The sequence below is a fragment of the Rhinopithecus roxellana genome, chromosome 1 (genome assembly GCF_007565055.1).
Source record: "Rhinopithecus roxellana isolate Shanxi Qingling chromosome 1, ASM756505v1, whole genome shotgun sequence".
NCBI classification, from domain to species: Eukaryota; Metazoa; Chordata; class Mammalia; order Primates; family Cercopithecidae; genus Rhinopithecus; species Rhinopithecus roxellana.
The window spans coordinates 55,860,141-55,880,471 of NC_044549.1; the positions used below are offsets into that span (position 1 = coordinate 55,860,141).

Genomic DNA, 20,331 nt, shown 5'->3' on the forward strand with positions numbered 1-20,331 from the left:
CTTGTAGATTTCTTTTTGAGACAGAATCTTGCTCTGTCATCCAGGCTGGAGTGCAGTGACACCAGCCTCGATCTCCTGGGCTCAATGATTCTCCAACCTCAGCATCCCAAGTAGCTGGGACCACAGGTGCATGCCACCACACGTGGCTAATTTTTTTTTTTTTTTTTTTAAGGGACGGGGTTTTATCATGTTGCCCAGGCTGGTCTCGAACTCCTAGGCTCAAGTGATCCTCCTGCCTTGGCTTCCGAAGCAGTGAGATTACAGGCATGAGCCACTGCACCTGTTAATATTGGTAGATTTAATAAATCTAGAGAGTAAGGATGAGGGGAAAAACCTCTCACAACCTATCATGAGAACAAGATAAGATTAAATTGGCCGTGCGCGGTGGCTGACACCTGTAATCCCAGCATTTTGGGAGGCCGAGGCAGGTGGATCACGAGGTCAGGAGTTCAAGACCAGCCTGACCAACATGGCGAAATGCCGTCTCTACTAAAAAATACAAAAATTAGCCACTGTGGTGCTGTGCGCCTGTAACCCCAGCTACTCAGGAAGCTGAGGCAGGAGAATCACTTGAACCTGGGAGGCGGAGGTTGCAGTGAGCCGAGATCGTGCCACTGCACTCCAGCCTAGATGACAGATTGAGACTCCATCTCAAAAAAAAAAAAAAAAAAAAAAAAAGATTAAATTGAGGAGGCCCCAGTGAAGCTCAATAAATGGGAGACATGACAACCTGGCCAAACTTTCTCCCTGCTGCCCAAGGGCAGCCTGTACCTCACCTACCCGCTCTGTTCAACCAGGCTTTACCTCCTCTTCCAGGGAGCCCATCATGACTGCTCCATTCCACAAGGCATTGCTGCAAGTTGGCCTCCTTCACACAGGTACATGACTCCACACTACTCTTCACAAAAGATGTCCCAAAGTAAGAGCTTCATCTTCCCAGGTATGAGGATGAGCACAGAGCCAGGACACAGGAGGCCCAGGTTTTATCCCTATTCTCAGTATGACCTTAGGCCAATCCCTTTTCCTCTCTGGGCCTGTTTCCCCAGTGTTAAGCTGTAGGGCTTGGGCTATACAGGGTGGGGGAGAGAAGTGGACTTCTAGACAGGGGTTCTTTGCAAAGTATCTACCATAGTACCACTCCCACATCATTGCCCCATGGAGCAGCCTCTGGGTCCCCATGGCCTCCATACCACATGCCTGAGCCCACTGGGGGCTACCTGGAATGGGCAATGATGTCATGGTTCCCAGTCACAGCTGGGAAGACAAGAAGATAGGAGGGGGCTAAGCACGGTGGTTCATGCCTGTAATGAGCCATGAGCTCATGATGTAAAGTCATCCCAACACTTTGGGAGGCCGAGGCGGAAGGATCACCTGAGGTCGGAAGTTTGAGACCAACCTGGCCAACATGGTGAAACCCCATCTCTACTAAAAATACAAAAAATTAGCCGGGTGTGGCGGCACGCGCCTGTAATCCCAGCTACTTGGAAGGCTGAGGCAGGAGAATGGCTTGAACCTGGAAGGTAGAGATTGCAGTGAGACAAGATTGCACCATTGCACTCCAGCCCGGGCGAGAGAATGAGACTTTGTCTCAAAAAAAAAAAAAGAAGAAGAAGAAGAAGATAGGAGGGGACTTCTGACAACCCAACAGGCCCCCACCCTTGCCTCACTCCTCTCTTATGTTCCCTGAGCTCCCCAGCGGTCCACCAGAACTGGAGGGTCTGTGATGGCACTTGGGCAGCTCCACAGCTCTAGCTAGTGCCCAGTAGGTACACACAGAGACACACACTCACCACACACACACAGACATACACACACATACACCCCTGTGAGGTGGAAACTGCGCTTCTTCCTGAAGAAGGGGATTCCTGGCCATGCACCTGAGGTGTGGGTCCCCACTGAAGCTCAACGAGCATTGAATTTGAGATGACATTTCCTTTAGCGAGTGACCACAGGCCTCAGGCTTTGATGTACTGGTTTTCACTTCCCCCTTCTCCCCTCATCCTCCTTTGCCAAATTCTCTCTCTTGCCCCCAGAGCCAGCAGCCAGAGGCCAAGACCCCTACTGACTTCACCAGCTAGTGAGTCCCAGCAAAATTTGAGAGCAGAAGGGCCAGTGCCCCTCTAGAATCACCAGGTGGAATGTGAGGGCCTCAAAACAGGCCAGGCCCCTCACCGTCACCCCACTATGTCCCTTCCCACCCTTGCAAGGACACGGTTTACTTGTGGGTGGAGGAATTCTTGAGTTCCATAGCTGGGAAAACAACAGCACCATTTGCCTGTTTGGAAAACAATTTGCAGTTTACAAAACACTCCGCTGTCCCTTATCTCATGGGAATCCTTGGTGCCACCCTGTGAGGCAAGCAGGGTGGGAACCATTAGCCCCAATTTACAAATTGAGGAAACACAGGCTCAGGAGGATGAAGTCATTGCCCTGTGGCCACCTGGCTACAGGATGGGAAGGCTGGAGGAGGAAGGAGAACAGGACTTTTGAGAGAGCACCCAGACAACCCCTCCCTGAGGGAATATGAGAGGAGGGGGTGGCCCCAAGTTGGAGAGGCACTGGTCAAATCCACAGCTTGCACAAGACTCAGGAAGCTTGTTCTGAAATAAATGTGTGCATCGGTGAGTGGGTGTGTGCATATGTAGGGGTATGAGGAGGGTATGTGGGGGCATGTGTGTGCGTGGGAACATGAGTGTGTACATGCATGCGTACATCCATGTGTAGGGGTGTGTGCATGGGTGTGTGGGGCGTATGGGAGTGGGTGTGTGGGCCCATGGGCATATGTGTGTCTCCAGTCTCTGCAATGTTGACTTTGAACTCGCAGAGAACAGGATTTATCCATCTGTCCATTTGTTCATCTAGTATTTTCTACTTCTCCAAAGTACCTAGCAGAGAACTGGCCACAGAGAGGTGCCCAAGAAACATTGGGGGGTCTTATTGCTACAACTCAACCTAGGACAGCCTGTGCAAGAAGGTGACCAAGAGACAGGCGGATCATGAGGTCAGGAGATCAAGACCACCCTGGCTAACACGGTGAAACCTGATCTCTACTAAAAACACACAAAAAAAATTAGCCGGGCGTGGTGGCGGGCGCCTGTAGTCCCAGCCACACAGGAGGCTGAGGCAGGAGAATGGCGTGAACCCGGGAAGCGGAGCTTGCAGTGAGGGGAGATCATACCACTGCACTCCAGCCTGGGCGACAGAGCAAGACTCCATCTCAAAAAAAAAAAAAAAAGAAGGTGACCAAGCCCAGGTGCCTCTATTCAGACCTCCTCTCCCACTGGGACCCCATCTCCATGGCAGGGCCTAACACTTCTTTTTGCCCAGAACTAGAAAAGCACTCTGTCTTCTTAGAGATCGAACAAAGCTGGGGTGTCCGCAGTGACTCTTGGGAACCAGTCCCCAACACCCTCCTCCAGCCACCTCCTTTCCCAGGACGGGCCCCCTATCCAGGTCCACCCACCCACACATGGGTATCCCCATCCAGCTCACCCCAGTGCTGGGCTCTTCTCAAGTAAAAGTGCCCACAGTATCTCCGTCTCTCACATACAGGAAGCGCCGAGGCTACCAGCTTGGAAAAGCAGTTTCCCCAACACCCGCTGCAGCCACACCCCAACCTCCATACCCCTGGCCAATTAACCTGCAGCCCCGGCCAGGCTGCTATATGTATGGTCTCTGCCAGAACACCCACTCTTTCCGGGGGAAGAGAGCTGACTTATCTCTCCCATCAACGAGGCAGTAATAAATTAAGAAGCTGAAGCTCTGGATTTTGTGACAACATATGAGAGACATCAGCCCTACAGCAAAAAGAAATTCCTCCTGGAGGCCAGGGTTCTAGTTCCTCTCACCACCCCTTGAGGCCCTCCAAGCCCCATTATTTCTGCAAGCCCTGCTTATTAACAACAGTATTTCAGACATTTTATAATTCTAAAACAAGACAAAAGCCAAACCAAACAAAAACAGCAGATTCTCTTTAGAATGAAGAAAAAGATAAAATGCACCAGAAACCCATGTAAGTTCATAACTATAAATGAAGACAAATTTTAATTCTGAGCTTCCTGGAAGTCTTGGCAAAGAAGGAAACCAGTTAGGCTCTGCTGCTTTTATTACCCCATGAAGAGGAGCACAGACATTCACTGAACATTTTCTAAGACAAAATTCTAAAAAGGATTTCACATCAAACCTTATATGGGAGAAAACCTTCTGACAACACCTTCAACAGCAATTTTGCAAGAGATACAGACTCAGATGAACATATCTAATATGGATTCCCCTATGAAGACTGATGCCAGCACGTGGGCCTCAGCTATTGCCTGGCATGTGGGCCAGGATTGCTGAGATAACATCACCAGACCTTCATTTTCTTGGGATTCCAGCTTCGTTTTGTGCCGGAGGGCAGAGAGGAGAGGAGCAGCAGGGACCATCATGGCCTCCAACACCTTCTGTCCCACCTAAGGGTCTCGTCCCAGCCTCAGGCAAAGGCAGGCCAGGACGCTGAAGATTAAATCTCACGTGCTCAACACCAAATCTCAGGCAGCAAAACTGTGGAGAATGTTGTAGGGAAATTTAGGTTTCATTGTTGGGAACCCCTATTCTTACAGAGACAAGCCATGAATAAGACAAAGCACTTTGAACCTACCATACTTCCTCCTTGACAAGTCTTCGACTCAGCCATCTCTAAGATCTCTCCCAGCTCCCAGTTGTATGATTATTTGTGATTGTTTCCCATGAGGATCACATCTCAAATGATGTAAGAGACACCACTGGAATAGCAGAATTCATTTTACAGCCAGTTGTTGAAACCCCTGGCAGCAGTGCTGGCACCTGTGCGGGCAATTAACACACTCGGCCCTGCCAGCCAGTGTGACCCTTGCGGGCTGCTTTGCCCACTTAGAGAATGGGTCACAGCCTCAGCCTCTGCTCTGTGGGGAAGGCGTCAGGATGGGACTGACCCTGAATTTAGAGTTCAGAAGCAGGCTTTTCCTTCTTAAGGCTTCAGCATCTTCCTTATAATGCCAGAGCCCTGCTCCTGCTCCCCGTGTCCTCCTTCTCCCTCCCACCAAGGGCACCGGTGCTATTTGGAGAGCTGGAAGTAGTGTCACATCTAACTTTTTAGCCACAGTTTCAAATCAGAGCTGCAGACCTGTGCCATTATTCTCTCACACACTCATTTTCCCAGCTTTCGTATCTCATTAAAGGAGCTAATGGAACCAATTTTGCAGCTATGGATAAGTTGGCCTCCTGACAGATGAGACCTCACTTCATTAAGTTCTGACCACATCCTGTCCTCTGTCTCACCCTGCCCACTGACCTCTCCTCCTCAGAGGCTCAGTTCCAAGGAGGGCGGCTCACGTGATACTACTGACCCCAAACGTCCAGGCCCCAGGTGGGTGCTGAGGGAATGATGGAGTCAGGTAGGATTAGCTCTCGCTACATGACAACAGTCTGTCCCTGGTGCTGGGCCAGTACTGTGCTAAGGCCACCTCATACAGTGCTCACCATAACCCAACGAGCATCAGCAGTGCCCTTCTACCTGTGGGGAAATGTCCTTCCGGAAGGTTAAGTGACTTGCCCAAAGTCACACAGCTGGGCAGTGAGAGTCAAGACTTGAACCTGGACCTGTCCCCTGCACTGGGAACCATGTATAGCTGCTTCACCCCTTTTCCATGCAGCTTCAAGGCTTGGAGCAGGCACTCATCCCCACAACACCAGCCTGGGGAAAACAAACAGAGAAGGCCCTGCCACTCCTTCCGAGAGCTTGGCCCACGCCCCTGGTCTGGACCAGGCCCTGCTGCTCAGTGGCTGTTACAATAATGGCAGATGTTCACGGAGCCCCACCCTGTACCAGACATGTCACACCCATTAGTTCTTGCCCTTCAACAACTCCATTGTTAGCCACCATTTTCAGATGAGGAAACTGAGGGTCAGGGAGGCTTTGTGGATTCTCTGGGTCACATGGTTTGCACATGGCCACCTCTGAGTCAGAGTTCTTTGGGAAGCAGGATTCAACTTTCATCCCCAAGGAGGCCTGCCCATGTACAGATCCCCTCCCAATTCCTGCAAACATGTACTGGCCCTGTCTGGGGGCTAGGCCTGGACTGGGACTGGGAATGCTGCCATGGGCACTCTGTACTCAAGGATTTAGGGGTCTACGGATGAGTCACTGCCAATTGGGATCCTTGATGATGACATGTACACCTGGGAAACTGGTCCTGGCTCCTTCCCTTCTCCTTTCTTTCCAGAACCAGAACCTGGCAGAACAGGCGAGATGGGGAAGGCCAGCCCCTCCTGAGGGAACTCACAAGAAAGGAGGATGCCTGAACAACCACTCCCCTTCTAGGCCAAGGCCAGGACACCTGATGGGGGAAGGGGGGCAGCTTGACAGGCTGGGAACCTCCACCTGACCGCTTCCCACTAGAGTTCTTGGGAGGAGAGGGAGTAGCTGAGGTTCCAAACCTAGTGTCTTCCCAGGAAGCTCTGCTGACAGGACAGCCAACACAAATTTTGAAATCATCAAGTCTTAGGCCGGGCGCGGTGGCTCACGCCTATAATCCCAGCACTTTGGAAGGCTGAGGCAGGCGGATCACAAGGTCAGGAGATCGAGACCATCCTGGCCAACACAGTGAAACCCTGTCTCTACTAAAAATACAAAAAAATTAGCCAGGCATGGTGGTGGCGGGTGCCTGCAGTCCCAGCTACTTGGGAGGCTGAGGCAGGAGAACAGTGTGAACCCAGGAGGTGGAGCTTGCAGTGAGCGGAGATCGCACCACTGCACTCCAGCCTGGGCAACAAAGCGAGACTCCATCTCACATTAAAAAAAAAAAACACACACCTGTAATCCCAGCACTTTGGGAGGCCAAGACGGGCGGATCATGAGGTCAGGAGATCGAGACCATCCTGGCTAACACAGTGAAACCCCGTCTCTACTAAAAAATACAAAAAAACTACCCGGGCAAGGTGGCGGGCGCCTATAGTCCCAGCTACTCGGGAGGCTGAGGCAGGAGAATGGCGTAAACCCGGGAGGCGGAGCTTGCAGTGAGCTGAGATCCGGCCACTGCACCCCAGCCTGGGAGACAGAGCGAGACTCTGTCTCAAAAAAAAAAAAAAAAAAAAAAAGAAATCATCAAGTCTTAGGAAGACAAGATTCCTCCAACTCCAATTTACTAAATTTTGATAGCCTCAGTTGGTCTGCTTCCCACCAGCCCCAGACAACCTGGAAACAAAGGCTGAAATGCTAAGTCTGGGGGATGGGAAGAGTGGAGGGAAATGCTTCCAGAAAGAGGGACCTGAGGGAGGCTCCCGGGAAGGAAGAGGGAAGAACAGTGGGAATGTGAGTGCTAGGGGGTCCCAGTGCCCCAGACCAGGGACCATGCACAGCAGGACTAGCTGCGGCCACAGGGGTCCAGGTCTGTCCCCAACTCCCCTGCGGCCTTAAGCAGGCCATTCAGCTTCTCTGAGCCTCACGGGCCCAATCTGGAAAGTGGGGATGGTGCTAATACTCCTGTTCCCAGGGAGCCACAAGGAGGGAATGAGAGCACACGCAAAGAGCTCAGATGAACTCGGTGTCAGGTGCACACTGAAGGAATTGAGGGGCCATGATGGTACGGGTGAAAACAGTTTCCGGGTTTGCTTGGGGACTCCTGACTTCAGGATTCCCCTCGGTCTTCCTGAAATGGCCTTACACTCCTCCTCTCCTTGTTTCCCAGAACTCAGGCAAAGCGAGGGCAGCCTTGGGGACCTGGGGGAGGCAGAACCCCTCCAATCCAGCAGGTCACAGGAAATGGTCTCATATCCTCAGAGGTGCACGGCCAGACTGGGCTCTTCAAAGATGGACCAAGAACCTCGAGTCCATGAATCCTGTTTAGCTGTGAAAGGCTCAATAAGGAAGGGGAAGACCCTCCAGGGTGGAGAGGGTGGCTGATCTCAGGGGAGGGACCCTGGGGAATGGGAACCAACACTGAAAGGACAGAGACCCACAACAGGGAACTCACCCAGCTTTCAAGCTTGGTCAACTACAGGAGGGGGCCCATCTTCACTTCTTTGTGGAAGCCCCCTACTCTCCCAGGTGGCAGACACCTTTACACCCCTTGATAACTCCTCGCATCCTTTTGAACAATGTCCCTCCTGCAAAGTGTGTGACCATGGCCAGTCCTTTTACCTTCCTAAGCCCCAGCGTGCATCTGTGAACTGGGCACCCACTCTCCTCCCACATGGCACCTGTGTTACAGGTGGGGAGAGACCCAGAGACAGCTATGGCCTCCTCCCCTCCCCCAGAGGTTCTACAGTGAGAAAGTGGCAGGATCAGAACTCCCTCTGCCCCTGACGGGTGTGGGATCCCAGCATTCTGCCCACGCCCTTCCCACAGAGGGCTGGGGGAGGCCACAGAGACCACTTGTGAGCCCCCAAGTACATACTCAGAAGATCCAGGTTCTGGTATCTTCCTTTAACTTCAAAGAGGAAAAGGGGATTTTTCTATCAAAATCAGCTACCTAATCTGTGAAACTTTACCCTGGTTCTATTTCTTCTATGACAGTGTAAAAATAGGACATTTTCATCATAAGACTGGAACATTTTAGCAAACACAAGTGTTTTGTTGTGATCTCAGAAACAATGTCCCATCAGCGGTCTCTCTTCACGAACAGACCCCACAGCAGCTATGAAATATGTGCCCCCAATTGGCCAGTTGTGTGGCAGTGATGCCCACATAGCTGCCACAGGGTTACAAATGGCCATACAACCCACCCTAGCAGGGGTGGCCAGGGCAAGTAAGGTCATGCCTAGGTGACCCCTGCTGAAGTACTCAGCAGGTCAGGCCTCTGGTCAGCTCTGGAGAGAGGGGACCCAACACCCTCCAGCTTTCAGAAGAATGACAGCTGGTCTCTCTCACTCGGAGGAGATGTCACAGAGATGACAAAGGAATCAGAAGTGGGTGTGGGGAGATGCACTGAATCACCCTCAGAGGCATGGCACAGAGGCCCTAGGGAACCTTCCATCCCCACCCCCGACACTGACCTTCTATCTCATATCTGCTCAGCATCTCTCCCTCATCCTTTGGCTTCATTCACGTCTCTGCAGCTCGCCACGCAGGCCTGGGTGAGCACAGGCAGCCATTGTTCTCCTCAGGCTCCTCCCAGGGGTAGCAGGGGCACTGGCCATCCAGGCTTCCAGTCTCCCTTGGTCCTCGGCCCCTCTCCCCTCCTGCTCATGCTCAACCAGAGGACTCCCAAGGCACTGACACCCAGCTGGCTCCCAGAAGGCTTTCCTAGTCTCTGATCACACCATGGAGCCATAGCTACGAGGAAGAGGGGGAGGCCCTGCCCTCTAGGGGACCAGGGTGGTGGCCTGGCAGCTCTGAGGGACACTGCCTGTTCCTGCCATGAGACTAGGTGGCAGTGACTCACTCCCCCTCTCCTGGGCCTGCCTAGGGTAAGGACACACCCTGGCACTGGCTCAGCCTGACTCAAGCACTTAATTAGGCCATGAAGTACAGGAGAAGGGGTCCCCAAACCTGAGTCATAACCCCCAGAGCTCCTGAGCCTGGGAGAATATAGCCCCTGCTGGTGGCATCACCATAGACAAATGATCCCCCTGACAACACCATTTGCTGACTGGTGTGAGAGAGGCATCCTGGGGCACCCTCTGACCAGTCTCTATGCTGTCTATCTACTTGCAAGATCAGCCCCAGCAGTGGGCAAGGCAGGCCCCCCTGACCTGCCTGCTTCCCTGGCACTGCCGATGATCATTGCCCACCTAACATGTCTTCACAACCAAAAGGGAGGCCTTTGCCAAGCAGAGCACCCGGCTCTCGTATTTTTTTTTTTTTTTTTTGAGATGGAGTTTCACTCTTGCCGCCCAGGCTAGAGTGCAATGGCGCCATCTCAGCTCACTGCAACCTCTACCTCCCAGGTTCAGGTGATTCTCCTGCCTCAGCCTCTCAAGTAGCTGGTATTACAGGCATGTGCCACCTCATCCAGCTGATTTTTCTATTTTTAGTAGAGACGGGGTTTCACCAGGCTGATCTCGAACTCCTGACTTCAGGTGATCCACCTGCCTCAGCCTCCCAAAGTGCTGGGATTACAGGCATAAGCCAGTGCACCCGGCCCAGGCTCTCATTTTGCAGATGAGCAGACTGTGGCTCCTGATTCCCAGAGGAGCACACACGCAGGGAGGAATGGCTGAGAGCCAGGCCTGGGTTCCAGCACAGGGCCATGTCCATACTACGTGACCCTGGGTGAGTTACTCTGCTTTTCTGAACCTGTCTCTGCATCCATGGCATGGGGGTGATAATCCATTCTGATTCTGCCGTGTTTGTGCCTGGCATCTAGGAGACACTCAGCAAGTGGGCACCCTTATTGCCATCCCCCAGCCCCCTGTGCCACTGCCTGTCAGAAAGCATGGAGAGGCCAATCCTTCTGCCACATCCTGAGAAAGGGGCTGTTAATGTTGGGTGAGCATCTCTGGATGAGCTATGGGTCTCTTGTGGAGGCTGAACCCTTAAGAATGGGGCAATGAGTGTGGCAGCTCAAGGTTCTGGTCCCACAGGCCCCTGAATGTAGCCTCTGAGCCTTAGCAGGGCGAGGGCGGTCAGGTGCAGGGTGCCAGCTAGAGATTCTTGAGTGTTCACCCCAGCTAGTGCAGGTGTAGCTCACACTCAGTTATGCCCTCTGTAAAAATGGAAGCAGGTTGTACCTCACACCTTGAGCCCTCCCAGACTCCCACCAGCTCCTCTGGCTGGCTCTAAGGCTCTGACTCAGGTCAGATCTCAGCCCCATCTACACCTGACTGTGGCCAGGGAACCCTTGGGGGTCATACTGTGCCTAGTCCCACACGATTGTTCCAAGCAGAAGTCTCAGACCATTGGGCCGTAAAAGGAGACCCAACAGCAGAGACTGCAGCTGAAGCTGACTTCACACAAGCCATGGGGGGGTGGCGGGGGACCTCCTCAGGTTACAGCTCAGCCCAAGAACTCCTGACTCCACTGTTCTGACTGCCAAGGCTGCTGACACCTGGTCAATTCGGGTAGCGGGAGGGGACACTGTGAGTGGCATGGGTACAGTAGTCACTCCTTCCTTCCCCACCCCCACCCTCCCCTGGGGTGGGGGTGGGGGAGTGAGCTGCCTGCTGACCAGGATGAGTCCTCAGCACCTGACCTGGCCCTGCTCTGTCCTCTGCCTGCCCTCAGCCTGCCGGGCTGCAGAAAAGAGGCCATCAGGCCTGAAACACATGAGACAGGCAAACTGACAAGGCCTGGGAGAGTGGGGACAGAGCAATAGCAGGAGAAACAGGTGGAAAAGGAGAAATGAGAGGGACGAGGAGGCAGAGGACAGAAAGATCGCTAGTGCCATGAGAAGGCAGCAAAGACAAAGCCCTATCCAAAGAAAAAGGCAACCCTAATCCCAAACCCGCCTCAAAAACAAAAGCAATCTTTCAGCATCTCTGGCCTGTCTAGTGCTGAAAGGGCCTCCTGAGGCTCCTTGTTCCCCAAACAGGAGCCTCGTGTTCCTGCTCTAAGCAAAACCTCCACGGTTCCCACACAGCAGGATTTTAATCACAATTGCACAGGGCCTAATCCACTTAGTTCCAAAAGGGCAGGAGGGTGGGGAAGAGACCAGGACCCAGAGCTCCCTTCACACCATTCTTTCCTGTCCCTCAAGGGGCTGGCTTCCCCAGGTGCAGGGTGAACCCTCATAAAAACCAATAACATTTCACCAGCAAATGCCCCCAGGCCACCCCAAATGAGAGCCCTGCCTTCTGAGAGTGTCTGCTGGCCTATGTTGTCTCATAGCATGAATGCAGGGATAGTAAGTCACCAAGACTGGATCCTATTCCCCACCACATACTCAAATCCAGGGTTCAACTGCACCACAAAGATGACGGTTTTGCAAAAGATTATGAAACCACCTTTAGTCCAAAGTTACTTAGGGAGAATGTCGCAGAAAACATTTTAAGCTGAGAGCGCTGTTCCTCTCTCAACCCCAGGTGGGGCCTTTCATCTGGGACCACACAAGATGTCCAATGATGGAGGGAGAGCAGTAGAACTAATATTCTCCAGGGAAAACACCAGCGCTCACAGGAGCCATGGTCTCACTGCCCTGAGAGCAGCAGAGCCAGCTCTCCAGGAAGCGCTTGGTGCACAGTCTCACGGCACAGGTATGCTTGGAATGTCTATCACCTAGGGATGTCCTCAGCTCTTGCCTGTGGGCCTTCACTATCAGACATGGCAGCCTGGAGCCAAGGGAGGCTGCGGGCTTACAGAGCCACATGTTCCAACCGCTGCCTCCACCCAGGGGTCTTCCATGATAATGTCCCCAGTAGAGGAAGATGAGGGATCTAACTCCACCTCCCCAGGTGTGAAGCTCAGAAGAGATATAACAGACCTCTGTTGTAATGAAAACTGAGTCCTTCCCACATAGTCTGAACAACAGCCCAGGTGATCCAGGAGTCCCTGCAGCACCCTCAGCAATGGTGCTCTACCCTTTAAAGCCCTACACAAATGCCTCTTCCTTCACAGATTCCTCTGGTCCTCCCTCAGCTTTCCAGGCTTTGTCAGGACTTTGACACCGGCCTGCTGAGGTCAACCACATCCTGCCAGAACACAGGTCTGCGAGTGGGAAACTGGTACTCCACAGCAGGTACTGAATATCTAAACCAGGCATGTTGTCACACACACGCACACACACATACACATACACGCGCGCGCACACGCGCGCACACACACACGCAGAGGCACACACATGCACCCTGTGCCTTCCTCTGTCATCCACATCCTTCTCAAACCAGAGGTCTGGATTAAACTGGAAACCTCTTCCAGGAAGCCTCTCCTAGCTGGCCCAGCCCAGATATAGTTTCCACTCGCCCACTCACCAGTCTGACTTCCTACCCGTGGTGCTCTGGGCTCTGCTCAGCTCTACTTGTCTGAGACTCACAAGGCCTGGGAAAAGGCACATGACCTTTTCTGAGGTGGCCCCCACAGTCATCATGGTCCTTGTGTGCTGGCCTCACGGGACTGCCACCTGTCCAATCACCGGCATAGAGTTCCATACAGTGAGGAGGACTGGGCAGATGTAGGCAGACACTGGCAGCAACACTCAGGGCCCAGCTGGGGCTGCCAGGGCTCCCAGTGGAGCCAGAGAGGACAATGCCAGCATCCTTCCGAGGGCCAAGTCTCAGAGACCCTCCCGTGTCCCCACAGACTTGCATTGAGGAGTGAGATGACTTAGATGCTAGGACTCTGGCATCAAACTGCCTAGGCTCACAGCTCAGCCCTGCTACCCACTAGTTGTGCACTTTGGGCAAGTTGCTGACTTCTGAACCTCATCCATATAATGGGAGTGATAAGAGTTAGGTAAGATAACTCATGCTGTGCATCGTTGTGCACTGTGGACAGGACCTGCTGGGCAGAATGCTGTGAAAAACTGTTAGCCGTTTATGGGGGTATCAGAATCCACAGCACCAAGGCTTGAATCCTGGAGAGCTGGCATCAGCTCCTAGATGGGATGGGGAAAGATCCTAGAAGCCCCAGCAGAGGTGACCCTCAGAGTAGGCTGGTAGCATAGCTTCGAAAACAGTGAGCAAGGCCAGCCAGGCACGGTATGAACCATCTCAGAACAATCAACCTCTGCCTAAAATTCCACTATTTGCATTTTGTAGGGTTTGATGCCCTCCCCAGGATCTTCATGAAAAAGCAAATTACCCATCCCTGGCAGTTAACACTCTGGCTCCTCAGATTCTTTCCTTCCAGGTAAGGAGCAGCATTGGGAGAACGCAGGGGGCAGTGAAACTATTTCAAGGGACTCTGTTGTACAGAGCTGCCAGGCCCTCCGTGTGCCTCCTGATTTGTTGCCTCTGATGAGTGGCCCTGCGGAGGCTGATCTGACCGGTCTGGAGATGGTAGGTGAGGGGTTGGTGGCTGCCAAATGAAGAAGGGCCTGGCTTGCCTGGCAGCTTCACCTGGCTTCAAATCCAGCTCAACAGCACTAGCCCCAACAGGCCAGCCTCACCCATGGAGCAGTGGGCACCATCCCCCCAGGGAGAGTGAGGCATCCAGGGTACTGGGCTCTGGATCCACTGCTTTCCAGTCTCTGCATCCATCATGTTCTCTCTTCCTTTCAGCATTCTGGTTACACCCTCTGTCTACTCAGAGGTGCAGCCTGGACAGCAGGCAGTGGGCAGAAACGGCCTCATGAATGGGCATTTCCTTTCTCCCAGGAATTCCCCATGAGGTCTGTTGAGGCAGTGGAACTGTTAGATTCCAATAACAATGTGAATTCTCAGACTTTAGGAGAGGAGAAATAACATTTCTCTGTGGTTTATCTCTGAGCTGCAATCCAAGAACCCCTCTCCTGTGGAGAAGGTGTAACCTGGAAAAAGTCCAGCTCCTGATGCTCCTTCCAAAGCTCAGAAGGGCCAGAGCCTGCTTATTTTCATAAGCACTCATGAGTCCCCGATATATGCCAGGCGTTGGGCCCAGGTGCTATAAAGGTGCTTTGAGTCAAAGGGGAGTATTATGGCTTTAGGGGTTAAAGAAGGTTCCATTGCCCCAAAGCCAGGAACTCTGGGCAGCTTCCTGGAAGAGGTGGCACTGGGGCTGAATCTTGACAGATGGGAAGAAAGTCTTCAGTGTTGGAGAAGGAAAGATGTCACCTAAGGTAGAAAAGGGAAGTGGGTTGGACTGTAGAGGCTTTGAATGCCACAATTAGAGGCTCAGAACATATACAGCCAAGTCCCCAAATCCCTGTGTAATCTCAAATCCCTGTGAGATCTCCTCCTGGTCTCCAGAGCTTAGTTTCCTATCTGTCAGGAGAAATATGCTCTCTTCTGTGTTGTGCTTTGGGGCATCACTGAGATCCCACATGCAGAGCAGCCTGGCTCACGGAAGCCAACTGGTATCAAGGGGAAGGAAACTATCCCAGAGAAGGCAGCTCCAGCAACCTCCCCAGATCCTGGGAACCAGAAGGAAGATGCCTGCTACAAAGACTTGACCCAGAGGACTCTGCAGGGGTCTCCTGGACATGTGGATCCACCACCCCACCACTCTACTCTCCTTAACAAAGAAGGCAAGAGGGCACTGGGAGCCCAGAAGAGCTTCTAACATGCTTTAGGGGTCAGAGGGGAAGAGCCCCCAGCCCCACAGTCCAGAATACAGGGGCAGAAAAGAAGACCCCACCATTATGTCTCCGTAAGGCCTTTTATTGCTTTTCTTTCTTTCAACTTTTGAGACAGGTCTCACTCTGTCACCCGGACTGGAGTTACAGTGGCATGACCACAGCTCACTGCAGCCTCAAACCCCTAGGCTCAAGCAGTCTTCCCACCTCAGCTTCTTGAGTAGCTGGGACTGCAGGTGTGTGCCACCACACCTGGCTAATTTTTTTTTTTTTTTTCTGAGACACAGTCTCACTCTGTCACCCAGGCTGGAGTGCAGTGGCATGATCTTGGCTCACGGCAACCTCCGCCTCCCAGGTTCAAGCGATTCTCCTGCCTCAGCCTCCCCAGCAGCTGGGATTACAGGCGCTAGTCACTGTGTTCAGCTAATTTTTGTATTTTTTGTAGAGACACGGTTTCGCCAGGTTAGCCAGGCTGGTCTCAAATGAACTTCAAGTGATCCTCCTGCCTTGGCCTCCCAAAGTGCTGGGATTACAGGCATAAGCCATCATACCCAGCCCTAATTTTTTAATTTTGTATAGAGATAGGGATCTTACTATGTTGCCAGGACTGGTCTTAAACTCCTAGACTCAATTAATTCTCCTGCCTCAGCCTCTCAAAGTGCTGGGATTATAGGCACGAGCCACTGCACCCAGCCTATTGCTTTTATTTAGAGATACTAAGTGCCATGGTCACTTCTGCCTGCCAAGAGGCCAAAAACCACAAGAGGGCTGGGCAGGAAATCAGGAGGGGAGAAAATTATGGCCTCTCCTACACCCCCCACTTCAAGTCATGTGACTCAGTTTGGTTCCCAATTTTCACATATACGATACAGTTGGAGGGACTGGGTCTTGGATGTGGTGGGGTAACTGATATGTGATAAATCTGCAGGGCTGTGCCCAGTTAAAGGGAAAGCTGAAGGGTACTAATTAACTAGTTAAGCCTGGGAGAGGGCACAAGCAAGAGGTCAGGAGGAGCAGACACTGGAGGACTGCCTAGCCCATACACCCTCTCCAAGAAAGGCAGTCCTCCAGTTCCTGCCAAGAGGACAGCAATGAGTGCTTGGAGTAGAATGGAGTAGAATGGCTGCACTGGCAGCAGAAGGTAGCCTTGGGAGGGAGCCACTGAGTATGACTGAGGCCAAGATGAACCTAGCAGGTGGTCAGGGGCTAAGGGAAAGCAGAAGAGGCCCAGCTCCCTGGGAGGGAGGGACCTGTTCCTCTAGGGCCTCCACAGAATAGCAACAGTTACAGGGACAGTGGCCACAGCTCTTCCTGTTTTATGAGTGTTTGCTGAGTTTCAGGCTTCCTGTTAAGCACTATCTGCCATCTTGCTGCAACAGAGTCAAGAGAATGAGCATGAGACAAATGGGCAGAGATGGCCTGAACAAGTTCAGGTTACAAAACAAGGACGGGCCAGCCTGATAACCTGGGGCACATCTCCAGGGAGGCAGAAAGACACAGAGCCCGTGCCTGTTGCCTACGCTGAGCTGGGGCAGCTGCAGGGAGAAGGCTAGGCAGATGCAAGGAAAGGACTGTGATCCATCACGAGCTGGCGAAGCTCCCTGGGCCCAGGCCTGCCCATGTACTGAGGTCCCCAGGTCCTGGCCCTCCTGGGCAATGGGCAGAAGCTATAAGTGGGGAAGTGCCACCTTCCTCCTCATGGCCACAGCTACCACTCACAAGACAGGTAAAATGACTGTACCAGAGGTTGTGCTTAGCCCAATATTGGGAGATAGTAAATTCCTACTTAGCTGGGTAGTGACTTCTAGACTTGGTCACTAGGGATACCAAGAACAGGAAGGTCCTGGAGTGGGAGCCACAACTAATCCATGTCCCCTTTGAGCACCAATTTAGGGCCAGATCCTGAAGGTCCCAAGCTAGTAGCCCCAGCCATGCTCACCCATAAAGGGGTACAGAGGGAAACCCACTCCAGGCCTGACCCAATTCCCAGTCCAGAACAAGGAGAGCACTGATGAGGTGCTATGGAAGTTCTTGCAGTCAGAAGTTACCCCAAGTCACTCATCAGACATAGCATCTATGGGGAAGGGGTTAAGTCCAGCCTTACTTATAGCTGGCACTGTGTGGGCCTACAAATTCTCATCTCCCACCCCATCCCTGACTCACCCACAGCATCTCAACACCACAGGGGCTGGTCAGAGCTCAGTCTTGGCCCACAGGGCCAAAGCCTTGGTATTAAGAAGTGGGTCTCTGGCCTCAATCCCTCACCCACCCAGACTGCCCTCAATCATAGCACAGGTGGAAGGGCTAAATGGTGCCCAGATGGGGATGAAAACTCTCATTCCTCATCCCCTTATCCCCCTCTGCCCTGAGAATCCCCGTCTGCCCTCAGAATCCCCGTCTGCCGTCAGAAGAGTCACTTTTTCCCTTAAAGACTCAGAGAATCCCATTCCTGAGACTCTGAAAAGCTCCCGCACCCCATTCGACTGCTGGGTTAGTGGGCAAAGAAGCTATACCTGGGGCCCAGCCCCACCAGCCCAACCCTGATCCTCTCCTAGACCCACCCGCATGATCCCCTCCAAGGCAGTCTGGGGAGACAACCTCCTCTGTTGGCCCTAGTGGTCCTGGGAAAGACACAAGAGAGCTGGGCCCAGCTCCCTGCTCAGATGCTTTAAGATCCTGTGCTTTAGGTCGGGCGCGGTGGCTCAAGCCTGTAATCCCAGCACTTTGGGAGGCCAAGACGGGCGGATCACGAGGTCAGGAGATCGAGACCATCCTGGCGAACACGGTGAAACCCCGTCTCTACTAAAAATACAAAAACTAGCCAGGCGAGGTGGCGGGCGCCTGTAGTCCCAGCTACTCGGGAGGCTGAGGCAGGAGAATGGCGTAAACCCAGGAGGCGGAGCTTGCAGTGAGCTGAGATCCGGCCACTGCACTCCAGCCTGGGCCACAGAGCGAGACTCCGTCTCAAAAAAAAAAAAAAAAAAAAAGATCCTGTGCTTTGAATAAGTCCTGTAACCTCTCCAGACCTGTATCAGGTCCTGTACCAAGTGCTTTAAACGTATAATCTCATTTCATATTCACAACAACTCCTTATCTTTCCCCATGAATAGATGCAGAAACCTGGCTTCAAGAGTCTAGGATATCATCCAAGGTCATGAAACTGGCAAACACAGGATACCTATTAGCCATATCTAGAGGACTCTGCACTTGGACTCATAATTAAAAGTTGTGTAAAGGCCAGGTGCAGTGGCTCACGCCTGTAATCCCAGCACTTTGGGAGGCCGAGGCAGGCAGATCACGAGGTCAAGAGATCGAGACCATCCTGGCCAATATGGTGAAACCCTGTCTCTACTAAAAATACAAAAAATTAGCTGGGCATGGTGGCACACACCTGCAGTCCCAGCTACTTGGGAGGCTGAGGCAGAGGCAGGAAAATCACTTGAACCTGGGAGGTGGAGGTTGCAGTGAGCCAAGATCGTGCCACTGCACTCTTGCCTGGCAACAGAGCCGGAGACGGAGCTCCAGAGAGAGATGGAGTCTCAAAAAAAACAACAACAAAAAAAAATCTTTTGTAAAATGAGAAGGGCCTTTGCTGTACTGCTAGCCTCCAGAAGTCACTATCCCTGCCATGCTCTACCTATCCATTGGCACAAGCTACAGAGGAGTAAAGACCCCAGAGATGACAGATTCAAGGGATTCTGGGTATGGGGTGTGGCCCAAGGCCCAGATGTATGCCTTAAGCCAGAACTAGGTAACCAACCCCACATCCCCCGACCCCCACCATGTCACCTATATCAGCATGCTAGGTCTCCAGGGAGCCTATAGTCTGAGGTGGTTAGATGGCTGGCCTGCCCTCTGCCCAGGAACCAGGGGTGGGTTGGATCAGGGCCTGTCCCTTTCAACATGGGACCAGCGACTCGACAGGAGTCCATCAGCAGCCTCCTGAGGCTCCACAGGTGCAGTGGGCATCAGCCTTGTCCTCTGGCCAGCCCTGGGAGGCTCACACCACTCCAGCCCAGACAGGCAGGGGCCACAGGGAAGAAGCAGTCCCACCCAAGCCTTGGTGAGGGCTCAGCTTCCAGCAAAGGGAAACAGATCCATTCCAGTCAGAGGAGCTTCACATGGAAGGGGCAGCCAAGCTGAACAAGAGACCCCCTTTGGGCCTGAACACATGGGTCCAGCCAGAACCCCAGAGTCAGGAGTCACCCCTTCCCTGCTTCCGGGTACAGCAGCTCTAGCCATACTGACTCCACTCCTTGCTCACTGGGACACCCAAAGCTTAGCTAGACTACGCCCTCAGTTTCCCCAACTGTAAAGCAGGGAGGACCACAAGCCTGACCTTACAGGACAGTATGAGGATGAAACATGTTGCTGAGCATAGGAAGCTTAGCAGGGGCGCTAGACATAGCTTCACCCACAGGCTTCCTCTGTGGACCCTCCAGGATAGCCCAGGCCTCAGTGAGGGCTCACTGACCTTCAGGGCACACTTCTGCCCAGTGCGCCGATGGAAGCACTCCAGCACCTTGCCGTTCACACCCAGGCCCAGCACCTGCTTGGACAACTGGTAGTCGTCGGTCACTGCGTACTTCTTGGGCTCCCGCCGCCCCCCTGGAGCACCGCCCAAGCCGGGTCCGCCGGGTGCAACTGACGGGGGCACAGGGCCCCCCTGCTCATCTGCTGTTTCACCATCCATGGCCCCCGCGGGGCGCTCGGAGGCGGCCCCAGCCTGGCGCTTCTAGCCGCACCTGGGGGAAAGGGGAAGAGTGAGTCCCGCCCAGACTTTTCCAACACACCACAGCTTTGGAGCCTCTGAATTGGGCTGGGCTGCTAGCCCGGGGCAAGCTGGGAGTGCGGGACGAATGGCCAGAGAGTACAGACTTGCCGCAGGGGTCGGTGGTCGCGCGGCCGGGTACAAGCGAGCGCCGCCCGGGCACGTGTCAAGAAGGGAAGGGGCCGGGCGCCTAATGGCCGCGAGGTCCCCGAAGGAGGCCGCAGAGGGGACCCAGGAAGGCGTACCTGGCGAGGGCGTACCTGGCGGCAACGCACCTTGCTGAGGCACCCGCGAGGGGCAGGGGCGGCGGTCGCGGGAGCTGGCGGCCGCAGAGCGCCCAGGGCCGAGAGTCGCGCTGCCGGCGCCCACGTGACCTCCCCCGCCCTCCACCCCCAGCTCCCTGCGCGTCATCCCAACTTGGGGCCTCGCTAGGTCAGCCTTAAAGGGCCAGGCGGG

At 53.5% G+C, this 20,331-nt stretch overlaps 1 protein-coding gene across 9 annotated transcripts in view; it reads right to left on the minus strand.

The window, feature by feature from the left end:
• MAPKAPK3 (MAPK activated protein kinase 3) overlaps positions 1–20,282 on the minus strand; it is a 33,142-nt gene extending 12,860 nt beyond the window's left edge. For 3 of the 9 annotated variants that reach the window (XM_030935212.1, XM_030935335.1, XM_010368967.2), the window contains exons 1-2: positions 20,121–20,274; positions 19,579–19,849 (exon numbers count right to left, since the gene is read on the minus strand). In XM_030935212.1, coding sequence (XP_030791072.1) covers positions 19,579–19,797 — 219 coding nt within the window. In that variant the 5' untranslated portion in view covers positions 19,798–19,849; positions 20,121–20,274. Of the gene's footprint in view, positions 1–13,693; positions 14,644–19,578; positions 19,850–20,120 lie in introns of those variants that run through there. The other 6 variants (XM_010368972.2, XM_010368961.2, XM_010368955.2 and 3 more) reach the window with 4 other exon arrangements.
• Between the last annotated feature and the right edge of the window lie 49 nt (positions 20,283–20,331).